This window comes from Schistocerca piceifrons, chromosome X (assembly GCF_021461385.2).
Source record: "Schistocerca piceifrons isolate TAMUIC-IGC-003096 chromosome X, iqSchPice1.1, whole genome shotgun sequence".
Lineage (NCBI taxonomy): Eukaryota > Metazoa > Arthropoda > Insecta > Orthoptera > Acrididae > Schistocerca > Schistocerca piceifrons.
In genome coordinates this window covers 53,189,289-53,205,850 of record NC_060149.1, presented here as the reverse complement: position 1 = coordinate 53,205,850, position 16,562 = coordinate 53,189,289, and the positions used below count along the sequence as shown (strand labels likewise).

The 16,562-nt window shown below is 39.5% G+C and overlaps 1 protein-coding gene across 1 annotated transcript in view; it reads right to left on the bottom strand.

Annotated features, from left to right (window-relative positions):
- LOC124721691 overlaps positions 1 to 16,562 on the bottom strand; it is an 888,717-nt gene that overhangs the window by 278,194 nt on the left and 593,961 nt on the right. The window contains exon 30 of the mRNA XM_047246771.1: positions 9,549 to 9,791. Within this exon, the coding sequence (XP_047102727.1) occupies positions 9,549 to 9,791 (243 nt within the window). The remainder of the gene's footprint in view (positions 1 to 9,548; positions 9,792 to 16,562) is intronic.

Below are 16,562 nucleotides of genomic sequence, written 5' to 3'. Positions count from 1 at the left end.
CTTTCTCCAAATCAATGAAAGCCATATGTAGATTGGCTTTTAGCTCCCCGTGTCTCTCCACTATCCACCTTAAAGCATGCATTGAATCAGTCGTTCCTCTTCCAGGCATGAACCCAAACTGTTCTTCACACACCACAGTCTCCTTGCGTAGTCTTGCTTCTGTAACTCTATCCCAAATTTTCATTGCGTGTGCCATCAGTTTAATACATCTATAGTTACTGCAGTCCTGCACATCACCTTTACCCTTAAATATTGGGATCAGTACACTAGTTCTCCACTCGTCTGGCATCTCCTCTTGCCACCAAATCTTCTTCATTAAATCCCAAAGGAGCTCAATTCCCTTTTCACCGAGACACTTCCATACCTCAATGGGGATCTGGTCTGGGCCAACTGCCTTCCCATTTTTCATCTTTTCAACTGACCGTTCGACTTCATCTCTACTTACATCCATCATTAATCCTTCATTTGCCCCTCCTTCCTCTGTTTACACTCTTACATTTTCTTCATTCGGCAATTTCTCAAAATAATTCAACCACCTTTGGATTATTTTTCCATGGTCATGCAGAATTATTCATGTTTCATCTTTCATTTGTTTTATTGCTGTTAGATCCTTAGAAGCTTTATCTCTTGATTTGCCAATCTGTATCAGTTGTCTGATATCCTGATTTTTCAGTAGTTGTTCGTGTGCCTCCCTTACTGATTCAGCTTAAGCCACGGCTTGTTTTGCCTCCTTCTTTGCACTTTTGTATGCTTGCCCAATCCTCCACACTTCCAGACATATCCCACTTCCTCTTTGTGTCTTTTTTTTCCTTGACAACCTACTGCACCTCTTCGTTCCACCACCATGCTTCCTTATCTTTTGCCAACTGCTTCACGTAATGAAATTTTTTTCCATATTTCTAGATTTTCCGAAGGCTTTTGATATAGTCCCTTACAAGCAGCTTATAATCAAATTGCAGGCCTATGGAGTATCATCTCAGCTGTACAACTGGTTTCATTATTTTCTATCAGAAATGTCAAAGTTCGTAGTAACTGATGGAAAGTTAGAGAAAAACAGAAGGGACACCTAGCATTCCCCAAAGAAGTGTTAAAGCCCCTTTGCTGCTCCTCAGCCACATAAATGATTTTGGAGGCCATCTTAGCAGCCCTCTTAGATTGTTTTCAGATGGTACTGTCAGTTTTCATCTAGTAAAGGCATCATAAGATCAAAACAATTGCAAAATATTTTAGACTAGATATCTTTATGGTGTGAAAAGTGGCAGTTGATCCCAAATAATGAAAAGTGTGAGGTCATCAACATGAGTAGTAAAAGGATTCCATTACATGACAGTTACACTATGACACACACAAACCTAAGGGTTGTCAAATACCTGGAGATTAGAATTACAAACAACTTGCATTGTAATGATCACACAGATAATGCTGAGGATAAGGCAAACCAAAGACTGAATTTTATTGGCAAATAACTTAGAAGATGTATAACATCAACTAAAGAGAGTGCCCATATTACACTTGTCTGTCCTCTGCTAGGATGTTGCTGGGCAGAATGGGGTCCTTACCAGATATGATAGATGGAGGAAATCGAAAAAGTCAAAAGAAGAGCAGCTCATTCTATAGTACCACAAAATTGAGGAGCAAGTGTTATGGATATGATACACAAGTTGGGGTGGCAATCATTAAAAAAAGGCATTATTCATTATAGTCAGCTCTTTTAACAAGAGTTCAATCATCAACTTTCTCCCTTGTATGTGAAAATATTCTGTTAATGCTGAGCTACGTAGGGAGTAATGATCACTGAAATAAAATAAGAGTATCAGAGCTCACAGAAAGATTTAATTGTTTGTTTCTCCCATAGACAGTTTAAGGATGGAACAGTAGAGAAATAGTGCAAAAGTGGTTTGATGAATACTCTGCCAGACACTTAAATGTTAAGTGCAGAGTAGTCATGTAGATTTAGATGTAGATGTAAATATAGATGTACTACAGTCCACAGACACAGATCAACAGTAAGGGCTGCTCATTCAAGAAAACTGAAGACTGTTTGATGATCCTGATGCTTCGATGTGAGGGGCTACTTTCAATGCTTACCATTGTGTAGAGGGTGTGACAATATGATCTGAATGTGAGGATCTCCCAACACTGCCATACAGAGGACTACTGACAAGATCTAGATCTAGGAGATTGTAGTCAGCTCCATGGAGAATGTCTGAAACAATGAGGAGAGGGAAAAGTGCTGATATCTATGCTGCATGCAATGTGGAATAGTGGCTAGCATCGCTGGCTGGTGTGTTGCGTGGCAATAGTTTGATCATTGACAAAAAATTGTTATTTACTATACATCAGTTCTAAAACATTCTCTAAGTTTCTTATGTTTGTAATGTTTGCAAATTCTGGAATATACAATGTTTGTATAAATAGCACTACTCTCCATCCAGAAGACAGTTCTATTCTGTCTGTATGTTTGTGTTGACAATAAACACACTTTCAGTGCTGTGTGTTCTACTTCACTGAAGACCCTGCTTTTATATTTAGACATGATTATGGTAGTGATGTGACAATATAAAAACATATGAGGTAACACAGTGAAAGTAAGCAAAATAAATGAGCCCTCACATTTCAGAGTCAGAGACAGTGGAGGTCATTCTTATAGTGAAGATCGGAGCAACTCAGTTTTGGCATAAGTTCTTGAATGTGATACTTCCTGGAAAGCTTTTGGCTTACCTGTAGTCCCAAGAATTTAAAATGGTCAGCTTCACTGACTAGCTACCTTGCAACAATAAACATTTGTTTTTATACGAGTTCCATGTCAGAAAATGTATTCATAGCATGTTGTTGGAGTTAAGCAGTAATTTGAAACTTCCTGGTAGATTAAAACTGCGTGCAAGACCAGGATGCAAACCTAGGAAGTTTGCCTTTTGCAAGCGAGTGCTCTGCTGACTGAGCTATCTAAGAATTATTCATAACCTGCATTCACAACTTTACTTCTGCCAGCACCTTGTTTCATACCTTCCAAACTCCACAGAAGTTCTCCTGTCTAATTTGTGGGAGTAGCACTCCTGCAAGAAAGGATATTGTAGGGAAATGGCTTATCACAGTCTAGGCAACTGTTTCCAGTGAAGTGTGCACCAATTTGAAACTTCCTACCAGAATAAAAGTTTCCTCAAGGCTGTAGCTATGCCATTTCTCTGCAGTATCTTTCCTTCCTACAAGGTATGCAGGAGAACTTCTGTGAAGTTTGGAAGGTAGGAGAACAGGTACTAGTGGAAGCAAAACTGTCAAGGCAGGTCACAAGTCACACTTGGATACCTTGGTAGGTAGAGCACTTGCCCACAAAAGGCATGGGTCTCAGGGTCATGTCCCAGTCCTGCAAACAGTTTTAACCTGCCAGAAAATTTCAAATTGGCACATATTCCGCTCCAGAGTGAAAATTCAATCTGGAAGCACTAATCTGTTCTCTGGAAGAAACATGCTGGTGTTACTGACCATTCTATTCAGTAGATCATTTACATTATGCAAGTATATGTTATGAGCCAGAAGTCTTTTGCTGAATATTATAGGTGTTATGTAAATGATGCATTGCTCCTAGTAAATGAGAATGAAAAAACTACACTGTCACTATAAAAGAACATTGAAAAACTTAACAAAAAGTCAATAAAATCTGCTCAGGAAGACCAAACAAACACCAAAAATTATCTTTTAACTTTCCAAATAAGCATACTCAATAACATAAATACATTGAGAATTTATGAAAAATGATATGAGGAACTTCTACACTACCCTCAAAAATTCACTTTTTTTCTGCTTCAGTGTCAGTAAAAAGTCTCATTTACATCTGTTCTTTCACAAGTGCAATTGCAGTGCAGTTTATGTCTGAAATGGTGCAGTTGTTAATTCTATGTTTTTCTTGAGTACCACTGCAAGAGATGCTCTAAACATAAGGAGCTGAAGATACTTCTGCCTGCTTTGACTCAGTGTACAGCACAGACTTAGTCACCTTCAGTTCCTGGATTTCCTTCTCTTCCACTAATCAAGCAAAGTGGCACAGCAGTTAGCACATTGGACTTGCATTCAGGAGGGCTATGCTCTAAGTCACTGTGCAGCCATCCAGATTTAGGTTTTCCATGATTTCTCTAAATCACTTAAGGCAAATGCCAGGATGGGTCCTTTGAAAGGGCACAACAAATTTCCTGCCCCTTGATTGCCTAATCTGAGATTGTGCTCAGTCTCTAATGACATCATTGTCAATGGGAGGTTAAACCTAATCCTTCTTTCCTTCTTCCAATAAGATACAGCATTACCTGCTCCACAGTGAGTGTCTTCCAGAGCAGTTAGCACAAAGTCAAGAGGCAGTGCACTTTTTTACTTCAGCAAGAGCACCATTATGCAAGTTTTAATGTAATTCCATTATACCCTCTTTGCTTGCCACCTCATAGATCTCTTCTTTCTTTTTTTTCAAAGTCAAATTGTTATGACCGACCCATACAATCATTCACTATCACCACTTTCCAATGACTCTGCCAACGATCTCCTACTGCCCGTGGAGCTAAACACAAGGGAAAATTCACCCATTGTTGTGTTGAGATTGAAAGTGTTACTTATCCTCAAAACACAACACTGCTATTGCTTGCTTTGCTCATATTGATACTCAGATGAGCTGTGAAAACAGTAACCATTCAACTCCTTGCAAGCTGCCTGACCACTACACATCACAGACGTATGTCTGAAACTGAGGCACTTTCATTACTTCTTGGAGTTAGTTCCTAGGGAATGAGGGAAATAAGAATCTGTCTACACCTACATAAATAGTTCACAAGTCACCATATGGTGCATGGTGGAGTGTACTTTGTACCACTACTAGTCCTTTCCTTTCCTGTTCCACTTGCAAACAGTGTGAGGAAAAAACGAATGTCTGTATGCCTCCACACAAGTCCTAATTTATCTTATGTTATCTTCATGGCCCTTAGGCAGAACATACATCAGGAGCAGTAGAATGTTCTGCAGTCAGCTTCAAATGGAGGTTCTCTCATATTTTTCAATAGTATACGAATCCTTACAGCAGAAAGATAACTAGTCTAAAATTTATAAATTTCTGTTTTTTCTTGATTTTGGTTCTGAGAAATTCAATGCATTGTTTACCATGAAAAGGAAATCTATTTGCACAATAACATGGGTCTGGCTATGTAATTTCAATTTTAAAACAATTAACTGAATCCTAAAATTAAGAGGTGGCGCAGTAGCACACTGGACTCGCATTTGGGAGGACGACGGTTCAATCCCGTCTCCAGCCATCCTGATTTAGGTTTTCCGTGATTTCCCTAAATCGTTTCAGGCAAATGCCGGGATGGTTCCTTTGAAAGGGCACGGCCAATTTCCTTCCCCATCCTTCCCTAACCCGAGCTTGCACTCCGTCTCTAACGACCTCACTGTCGACGGGACGTTAAACACTAACCTCCTCCTCCTCCTCCTCCTCCTAAAATTAATTTTAAAATCCCATGTACTGCAGAAAGGGAATTTGTCCAACACCAACAAAGTCATTCTCCTCTTTCGCCTTATGTCATACTTGACTTTTACACATATCTAATAAGCAAGTATATCCCCACCAAGAAACAAGAAATACATGCCAGGAGACAATCTGAATCAAACTTGTTTTATTCAGTTTTTTGTCTGTACTTTAAAAGTAGGAAATGTGTACATGTTGCCTTTCTGCAGTAAATGGTTCATATACGGTCGACATCATGCGAGTATGGGGGCGATCTAAAGTAATATGAAATACAGAAGTACCAACTTTAACAGCAAAGATTGCTAATTATAATTTTGTTATTTTTTTTTATAAAATTACAATCAGCAATCTTGCCTGTTGGAGTTTTTACTTCTTTATTTCATATTTCTCAAAAGTGTTTCACAAAAACATTGTCTTCATTCTATGGATTCCAATTTGAGTTCACAAAGCATCTATGTAATACTTGTGTGTTGATATAATCTGCCAGTAACAAGTCTGGCAGGTTTCCTCTGAATTGCTTCAGTGTCTTCCTTTAATCTGACCTGCTGGAGATCCCAAACACTCAAGCAGTACTCAAGTATGGGTCACGTGAGTGTTCTATACGCAGTCTCCTTTACAGATGAGCCACACTTCCCTAAACTTCTACCAATGAACCAAAGTCAACCATTCACTTCCATACTACCGCCCTTGAGTGCTCATTCTATTTCATGTCACTTTGCAATGCTACACCTTGATACTTAGTAAATGTGAATTTGTCAAGCAGCACACTACCAACGTTGCATTCAAACATCATCTGATTGTTTTTCCTACTCATCTGTATTAACTTAAATTATTCTACATTGAGGGCAAGTTGCCATTTCCCCCCCAACTAGAAATTTTGTACAAGTCACCTCCTCCTGCAGTCACTCAATGACATCATCATCCTGTACACCACAGGGTCATCACCACATTTAGATACATAGAGGATAAGAGTGGCTCTAGCACACTTACCTGGATAGTCCTGACAATAAATTTTTCAATGATGAACACTGACCATAAAGGACAGTGTACTATTTCTGTTACTTAAGAAGCCATTCACATGTTTGGGAACCCCATGTGTATGTTTAGACCTTCATTATCTATCTGCAGTGGGGCACCATGTCAAACGCCTTCTGGAAATCCATGAACATACACTGATGAGCCAAAACATCATGACCACCTGCTTAATTGTTTGTCCATTTTTGGAATGAAATACACCACTGATTCCATGTATCAGCAATCCAACAGTTTATTGGTAGGTTTGTGGAGGTATGTAGCTTTAGGTGTCTATGTAGAGGTCACAAGATTCATGTAAATAATGGACTGTTGATTAGGGTATACTATAATGGTGCCCAATAGTGACACAGATGGGTTCCATAAAATTTATATCAAGCAAATTTTACCGCTGAAAGCTGACATCGTTGTCGGGGAAGACATCAAGCATGAAGCGATGCAAGTGACTCGCAGATATCAGCATATCTTCAATTACTAGCACAGGTCCCACGCAAGTGCAGGAGAATGTCTCCCATAGTGTAATACCGAGTAGTTCACCTTCCGTAATGTTCGCACATGCATTGACAATGCGCTGACACATGTTGTCAGGCATTGTTGGTGGATCATGATAGCAAATATCCTTCAACTTTCCCCAAGAAAGAAATCCGGGGGTGTCAGATCTGGTGAACGTGTGGGCCATGGAATGGTGCTTTGACGACCAATCTACCTGTCATGAAATATGCTATTCAATACCACTTCAACCACACGTGAGCTATGTGCCAGGCATCCATCATGTTGGAAGTACATCATTATTCTGTCATGCAGTGAAACATCTTGTAGTAACATTTGTAGAAAATTACGTAGGAAATCAGCATACATTGCACCATTTAGATTGCCATCGATAAAATGGGGGCCATTATCCTTACTCCCATAATGCCGCACCATACATTAGCCCACCAAGGTCGCTGATGTTCCGCTTGTCGCAGCCATCATGGATTTTCCGTTGCCCAATAGCGCATATTATGATGGTTTATGTTACCGCTGTTGGTGAATGACGCTTCGTCGCTAAATAGAATGCGTGCAAAAAAATCTGTCATCATCCCGTAATTTCCCTTGTGCCCAGTGGTAGAACTGTACATGACATTCAAAGTTCAAAGTCATTGCCATGCAATTCCTGGTATATAGAAATAAGGTACGGGTGCAATCGATGTTGATGTAGCATTCTCAACACCGACATTTTTGAGATTCCAGATTCTCACGCAATTTGTCTGCTACTGATGTGTGGATTAACCGTGACAGCAGCTAAAACACCTACTTGGGCATCATCATTTGTTGCAGGTCATGGTTGACATTTCACATGTGGCTGAACACTTCCTGTTTCCTAAAATAACATAACTACCCGGCGAACGGTCCGGACACTTGGGATGATGTCATCCAGGATTCCGAGCAGCATAAATAGCACACACCCGTTGAGCATTTTGATCACAATAGCCATACATCAACATGATATCAACCTTTTCCACAATTGGTAAACGGTCTATTTTAACACGGGTAATGTATCATGAAGCAAATACCATCCGAACTGGCGGAATGTTATGTGATGCCACGTACTTATACATTTGTGACTATTACAGAGCCATCTATCAAAAAGCGGAAAAAGTGGTCCAACTAAAACATTCATATTTCTTTATGTACTACACGAATATGTAATAAAATAATCGAAAAGTATGATGCCAACAGTAAAGAGTAAGGTAATTTCATTGTGTTGCCAGAAAAAGGGTTTTATTTATTTAATTATGAAAATGTTTTTTATGATAAATAATGGACTTGTTTAAGATTTAACATCTTAAACAAGATGAGGTGTGTGTGTGTGTGTGTGTGTGTGTGTGTGTGTGTGTGTGTGTGTGTCTGTGTGCGCGCGCACGCACGTGTTTGTGTGTGTGTTTTAGCATATAACATCTTAAACAAGTTCATTATTTATCATAAAAGAACATATTCATAATTAAATAAATAAAACATTTTCTGGCAACATAATGAAATTACCTTACACTTTACTGTTGGCATTGTACTTTTCACTTCAGATAAACCATATCTCCAACGGTCGAGTACATTACAATAATTAAGAAGTTTCTCTGCCATGAAGTTATGGAAGAATCAATCAACAGAAGGAAATAAGATAATCACATGAGAGCAAGTGATATTTCCTTAAAGTATTAACAGATGAGGTATCTACTAGTTATCACAAACTACTTTCTCAATTCCTTCTTCTTGTTTCCACCAACTCTTCTAAAGCTTTGTTTGCCTTTTGTACAGTACTTTTCAGATGTCTACCCTGTAATCTCTTCCACCTTTTCATGTTTATCACTTTTCATTTTTTGTGTCATATTTAATTTTAATTTGTTTTTGAATACCTGAACCCATAACCCATGCTGTATCTATTACTGCTTCTTCTGGTACTACTTTTCAGAATTTCTGTTCCCCATAACCGTAATACAGTGCCTACTGTCTCAGCACAGCAATGCTCCCACATCTCTGGCTTTCAAATCTAGTCTGTTATTGTAAAGTTTTAGTGTCTATTTAATGCTAATTCATTACATATCTTTCAACCTGTGGTCCTGAGAGACTCTTTGGCATATTTACTAAGTTTCTAAAAGTCTTCTTTTTCAGTTTGCTCTGTTATCTTCAAAACATATAACCTACACGTTTAAACATGACAACACAGAAACTTTTGCTCATTCATTGAGCTGCTGTCTTCACTTTCTCTGTTTTCTAATTTCCAAGTTTTTATTTGAAACTGAGGAAATTAAGTTGCACAGTGATCATAGAATCATGAAAAAATGAAGATAAATGTTCAAGTGATCCACCACAAATTATAGGTGCACTGACCTCAGACAACTAACTCTCACATGGATATGCACTCTATTATAAAAACAAATGTAATTTTTTTCAGAGATGTATATATTAAATATGGAAGACTGCTGCAAATGTTCTCTAATTTCAATACAAACATATATAATAACCATTTCATTATACAAACCTGCATGTTTTGCACCTCTCAATTCCTTGATGTGCTTTTTTGCTGGTCTCTTCCCTGAATTTGAGTGTGATTCTGCATCAGAGCTTGAAGAGTTCATTTCAGAATTACCCAAGTCTTCCTCAATATACTCGTCACTATTGTTTAATTCCTCCTGAAACTCCTCTTCCAATATGTTGTCTTCAGTGACGTTAATATGTTCCTCTGTGTTGCTTCTCCTACTTTTCTCAACTGCCCACTCATCTTCTGGACAAGAAAGAAATATTAATTACAACTAATTACTCACTGACAGCACAGAAATAAAAATTATAATGTAATAATATCATACTGGTTAGACCACAAGCACTGACAATATGGCTCCTTCATTCAGAAGTCACTGGCACACATTATCATCACATAACAACAGTGTCATATTAGTTTTATGATATTAAAAATAGCATCAAGCACTGTTGTTTTATCAATGATGGAACTTGTTGAACTCTATGGCTGTTATTTGATGAGTGGTCATTGATGAAGAATCCTAGAAGCCAGAAACACTTTTAAAAAGGTATTATTTTATGGCCATTACCAGTTTTGGGCCCTCATGCCCATCATCAGATGGCTATATTTGTCTTAATATAGTATTATATTCATCAGTAGCATGCCTCCACTTCTGAACTATGTAAGAATATTTCTGAAGTTAGTGCTACTTTATACACTGTGTGGATGACTTTAATACTGTAGAAAAATATTCAAACGTTTAACAACTGATAACATAAAAAAATGAAAGAGTTGTATACACTTCTATTTGTTATCCTGATCATCATTTTGTCAATCTTTTCCTTCTTTTGGATTCCTGGGAGGATTCACATATTCACTGGCTGACCAAAAACTGAAGCACTCAATATAAATGGTCCGATTTAAATGTAGCTTTGTACATGTACACACTGTCAGTAGGCATGTACATGATTAGATTTTCAGTTCTCTGTGACAAGTAGAACATCTACTAGCGTGTATTACTGTTGTTAAGGTTTAGTGTTGCTACTAGGACTGATATTCTACATATGGGGGATGAACAGCATTGGATGTTGAATGATCACTATGTAAATACAGAGATCCTGTATATTCATGTGAGACAAAATTTCCAGCACTAGACAGTGCTTGAAAGGAGCCTCATTGTGAGTATCCATTCAGCTGGCTGGTCGAACTGTGCAGTATCCAGATTTTTGGGGCATTCAGGTGTGACAGTGGATTGGACTGCATGGGAATGTGATGGAAAGTATACTCATTGTCAGAGGTCTATTCAACCATATCTGATGACCACAAGGGAGGATTGCCATTGACTCCCTGTAACATTCTGCCTCATCCCACAGCATTGGTTGGATACTAATGATATCTGTACTGGGGAATTACATCAACATCTACATCTATATTCTGCAAACCACTGTGAATTACATGGCGGAGGGTACGTCCCAGGGATTTCTCCCGTTCCACTCATGTATGGAGCATGGGAAAAATGATTGTTTAAATGTCTCTGTGCATTTCTTAATTAATTTAATACTGTCCTCAAGACCCCTTTGGGAGTAATTTGCAGAGGATTGTAGTACATTTCTAGAGTCGTCATTTAAAACTGGTACTTAAAACTTTTTTAGCATACTTTCTCAGGACAAGAGTTTGTGAGTTCACTTTTTTCAGCATCACAGTGACACTTTCCCATGGGACAAACAAACCTGTGACCATTCATGCTGCCCTTCTCTGTATACGTTTAATATCCCCCACTAGTGTCATTTGGTATGTGTCTCAAACACTTGAGCTATATACTAGGACAGGCTGCATGAGTAATTTGCACGCAATCTCCTTTGTAGACTAATTGCATTTACCCAGTATTCTACCAATAATCTGAAGTCTGCTATCTGCTTTACCCACATCTGAGCCTATGTGATCATTCCACTTCATGTTGTATGAGTTTACAGATTCCAACTGTGACTCACTAATACTATATTCATAGGATACTATGTGTCTTTTTTTTCATTTTGTGAAGTGTACAATTTTACATTTTTGAAATTTAAAGCAAGCTGCCAATCACTGCACCACTTTGAAGTCTTACCAATATCTGACTGAATATATGTACAGCTTTGCTCACTCTGTACTTAATTGTAGATAACTGCATAATTTGTGGAAATTCTGAGATTATTATTAATATTGCCCACAAGATCATTAATATACAACATGAACAGCAAGGGACACAACACACTTCCCTGGAGTGCACCTGAAGTCACTTCCAGATCTGTAGAAGACTCTGCATCCAAGATAACATGCTGTGTCCTCCCTTCCAAGAAATCCTCAATCCCATCACAAATTTCATCTGATACCCCATATGATAGTATGTGTGACTGATTGATAATAAGCACAGGTGTGGTACTGAGTCAAATGCTTTTCAAAAATCAAGAAATACTGCATGTACCTGACTGCACTGATCAATGGCTCTCAGGATCTCACATGAGAAAAGTGTGAGTTGGATTTCACGTGATCTGTGTTTTTGAAACCTGTGCTGGTTGGTATGGACCTCATTATGTTTGAGATCAGAATATGTTTTAAGATTCTACAACAAATGGCTGTGAAAGATATCTACAGTAGATTATAGTTAACAGAGGTGCTAACTTGGGTGCAAATTGGGTACAGAATTTAATAGAGATTCCACTGGGCCCTGGGGCTTTGTTCAATTTTAACAATTTCAGCTGTTTCTCAGTGCCACTGACACTATTTCACTCACCTTTTCAGGGGTGCCAGACTTTAGTTGGGGCAATACTCCTGGGTTTTCCTTTGTAGAGAAAAATTTGAAAACAGATTTAAGGATATCTGCTTTTGCTTTGCTATTCTGAACAGTTCCAGTCTCATCCACAAGTCACTGGAGACTAACTTTCATGCCCCTAACAGCCTTTATGCATGACTGTCCCCCGTGTAGGTTGCTGTCAAGACCACAAAACACAAATGGTGGTGTCTGGACTGGTGCCGTGACCAGGAAGCACAGATGAATGGCATTGCATTGTGTTCAGTGATGACTCAGAGTTCTGCACTACCCACGATGACCACGAATGGCGAGTGTGGCAGCTACCTGGAGAGAGCTCGCATTTTTCCAATGTTTTGGAGAGGGACAACCATGTTACTCCTGACATCATGGTGTGGGGATCCATCAGGTACAGCTTCAGGTCGTGACTGGTAGTGGTTGATGGAACTGACAGCACAGTGGTACATCACAGTGATCCCGATTCCTCACATGTTATCCCTCATGCAACAGTATCGTGGTGCCATTTTTCAACTGAACAATGCTCATCCACACATGGCACATGTCTGTGTCATTTGTCTGCACGATGTTGAGGTACTCTTGTGGCCAGCAAGATCCCAAGATCTGATCTCGATAGAACGCGAGGAGGACCAGCTCAGATGTCAACTCCATTCCAGTGCCAGTATCCAAGATGTCAAGGACCAGTTACACTGATCAGCTAGAACATTATGATCACCTACATAATAGCCAGTATGTCCAACATTGGCACAGATAACAGTGGCAATGCATCATGGCATGGAAGCAATGAGGTCTTGGTAGGTCACTGGAGGGAGTTGACACCACATCTGCACACACACACACACACACACACACACACACACACACACACACACACACACACACAAGCTGCCTAATCCCCACAAATTCCAGGCAGGGGGCGACGAGCTCTGATGCCATGTTCATTTACATCACAGAAATGTTCAATCGAGTTCAGATCTGGCAAGTTTGGGGAGGGGGGGGGGGGGGGCAGCACGTCAATTGGAACTCATCATTGTGTCCCTCAAATCACTCCATAACACTCCTGGCCTTTGGCACATTATTTTGCTGAAAAATGCCACTGCCATCAAGAAACATGATGATCATGAAAGGATCTACACGGTCTGCAACCAGTGTGTGATAGTCCTAGGTCATCATGGTGCATTGCACGAGCTCCACTGAACCCATGGATGCCCATGTCATTGTTCCCCAATGCATAATGGAGCCACTGCCACCTTGGATCTATCCTGTCAAGGAGCTGTTCCCCTAGAGGATGATGGATTTACGCCCTCCCATCAGTATGATGAAGACAGTATTGGGATTCATTAGACCATGCAACACATTTTCACTGTGCCTACATCCAGTGTTGACAGTTATGTTCCGATTTATGTCATAGTTTCCAATGTCATGGTGTTAACATTGTCACATGCATGGGTCACTGGCTGTGGAGGCCCATCGTTAGGAGTGTTCGGTGCACTGTGTGTTCAGACACACAAGTACTCTGCCCAGCATTAAAGTATGATGCTATTTCCGGCACAGCTCACCGCCTGTCCTGTTTAACCAGTCTGCGCAGCCTACATTGTCTGACATCTGTAATGAGGGGTGGTCGCCCAACCCCATGATGTCTGGATGAGGCGTCGCCTCTGTTTCGCTATGTGTTGAAGATGCTCACCACAGCACTCCTCACAAAACCAACAAGTCGTGCAGTTTCTGAAATGCTCATGCTGTGGTGCTGGGCCATCACCATCTGCCCTCGGTCAAACTCAGATAGACTGCATGCCTTCCCCATTCTACACACAGATAGCATGCTCACTGATATTACACACACCATGTGTGTGTGTGTGTGTGTGTGTGTGTGTGTGACACTAGCAGTCATTCCTCGCCAGATGACACTGCTATCACCTGGATGGGTTTATATCAATAGTAAGTCAGTGCTCATAATGTTATGACTGGTCAGTGCATAATGAAACAGTTGTGGGCATTTGATCCTCAGGAGAGGACACAATGGTTTTATGACACAGTTACCAAATGAATCACTGCATTCATCCAAGCCAGAGGGGGTGTGAAATCATTCTGATAACTGGGCTCATACTGCTGAGTTCTTTCTAAATTTGACTTGATTTTGTAATCACTGAAATAATGTCACATACTCTCTCAACCTTTGAAGTTTCATTTCATTTTCTTCTTCCCTTCTGGGTGCTTCATTTTTTTAATTACATTATGTATATCACCCACATAACTGTGGCACAGAAACACATCATGAACTTATCCAGGTCAGTTGCCGCCTGTGCTTTACACATGATTTTTCTGTTTATAATCCAAACATAATCTGTTAAGCAAAGATATCATTCATTTTCCTGCAAGCAAAGGTCTCAGCTACCTAAAGTAAACAATGACTATGTGTAGATGCACCATGTTAGTAACAGACAGGATACTTAACATATAAGAATGGACATATTATTTAGTGAAAAGAGGACTAGTTGTCTTACAGAGATTTTATGTGGTACGGGGGTTGAATGAAAAGTAATGCCTCAACTTGCATTAATTGGGTTTGGATGGGAATATTTTAATAAATCAAATGCAGAAATAATCCTTAGAATGTGATCTTTAGTTACCAATATTCACTTTTCCACATAATCACCAGCCAACTGGATACATTTCTGCCAACGGTGAACAAGTTTTCTGAAGCCACCACAGAAGAAGTCAACACTCTGTTTCCACAATCACAGTCTCACAGTTCTCTCAATGTCTTCATCAGAAGCATAATGATGTCCCCGAAGATCATCTTTCATTATCGGGAACAGATAGAAGTCAGACAGTGCTAAAACTGGACTGTATGGAAGATGCCGTACTGTGGTGAGATTCAGTCTCTGAAGTTCTGCTGTGGTGGCACATGAAGTGTTTATTTTATTTTATTTATTTATTTATTGTTCCGTGGGACCACATTTAGGAGAAGTCTCCATGGTCATGGAACGAGTCAATACATGAAATTATAACACGATTGTAGAAACACATAAAATGAAACAAGTCGTTAGTTTAAATAAAGAAAATCAAGAATGTAACACTGGAATTTGCTTAATTTTTATTATCTCTTCCAGGAGCTCCTCGACAGAATAGAAGGAGTGAGCCATGAGGAAACTCTTCAGTTTAGACTTAAAAGTGTTTGGGCTACTGCTAAGATTTTTGAGTTCTTGTGGTAGCTTATTGAAAATGGATGCAGCAGAATACTGCACTCCTTTCTGCACAAGAGTCAAGGAAGTGCATTCCACATGCAGATTTGATTTCTGCCTAGTATTAACTGAGTGAAAGCTGCTAACTCTTGGGAATAAGCTAATATTGCTAACAACAAACGACATTAAAGAGAATACATACTGTGAGGGCAATGTCAAAATTCCCAGACTATTGAATAGGGGTCGACAAGAGGTTTTCGAACTTACACCATACATAGCTCGAACAGCCCGTTTTTGAGCCAAAAATACCCTTTTTGAATCAGAAGAATTACCCCAAAAAATAATACCATATGACATAAGCGTATGAAAATATGCGAAGTATACTACTTTTCGTGTTGAAATGTCACTTATTTCAGATACTGTTCTAATGGTAAATAAAGCGGCATTTAGTTTCTGAACAAGATCCTGAACATGGGCTTTCCACAACAGCTTACTATCTATCCGTACGCCTAGGAACTTGAACTGTTCCGTCTCGCTTATAACATGCCCATTCTGTCTGATTAAAATGTCAGTTCTTGTTGAATTGTGGGTTAGAAACTGTAAAAACTGAGTCTTACTGTGATTTAGCATCAAATTATTTTCCACAAGCCACGAACTTACTTCATGAACTACATTATTTGATAATGTTTCAATATTACACACAAGATCCTTCACTACCAAGGTGGTGTCATCAGCAAACAGAAATATTTTTGAATCACCTGTAATACTAGAGGGCATATCATTTACATAAATAAGGAACAGCAGTGGCCCCAGCACCGACCCTTGGGGAACGCCCCATTTAACAGTGCCCCATTGGGACTGAACATCATTACCACTCTCAATATTGCGGAGGATTACCTTCTGCTTTCTGTTCTTAAAGTAGGAGGCGAACCAATTGTAAGCTACTCCCCTTACTCCATAATGTTCCAACTTCTGCAGTAATATTTTGTGGTCAACACAGTCAAAAGCCTTCGTTAAATCAAAGAAAACACCTAACGTTCTCAACCT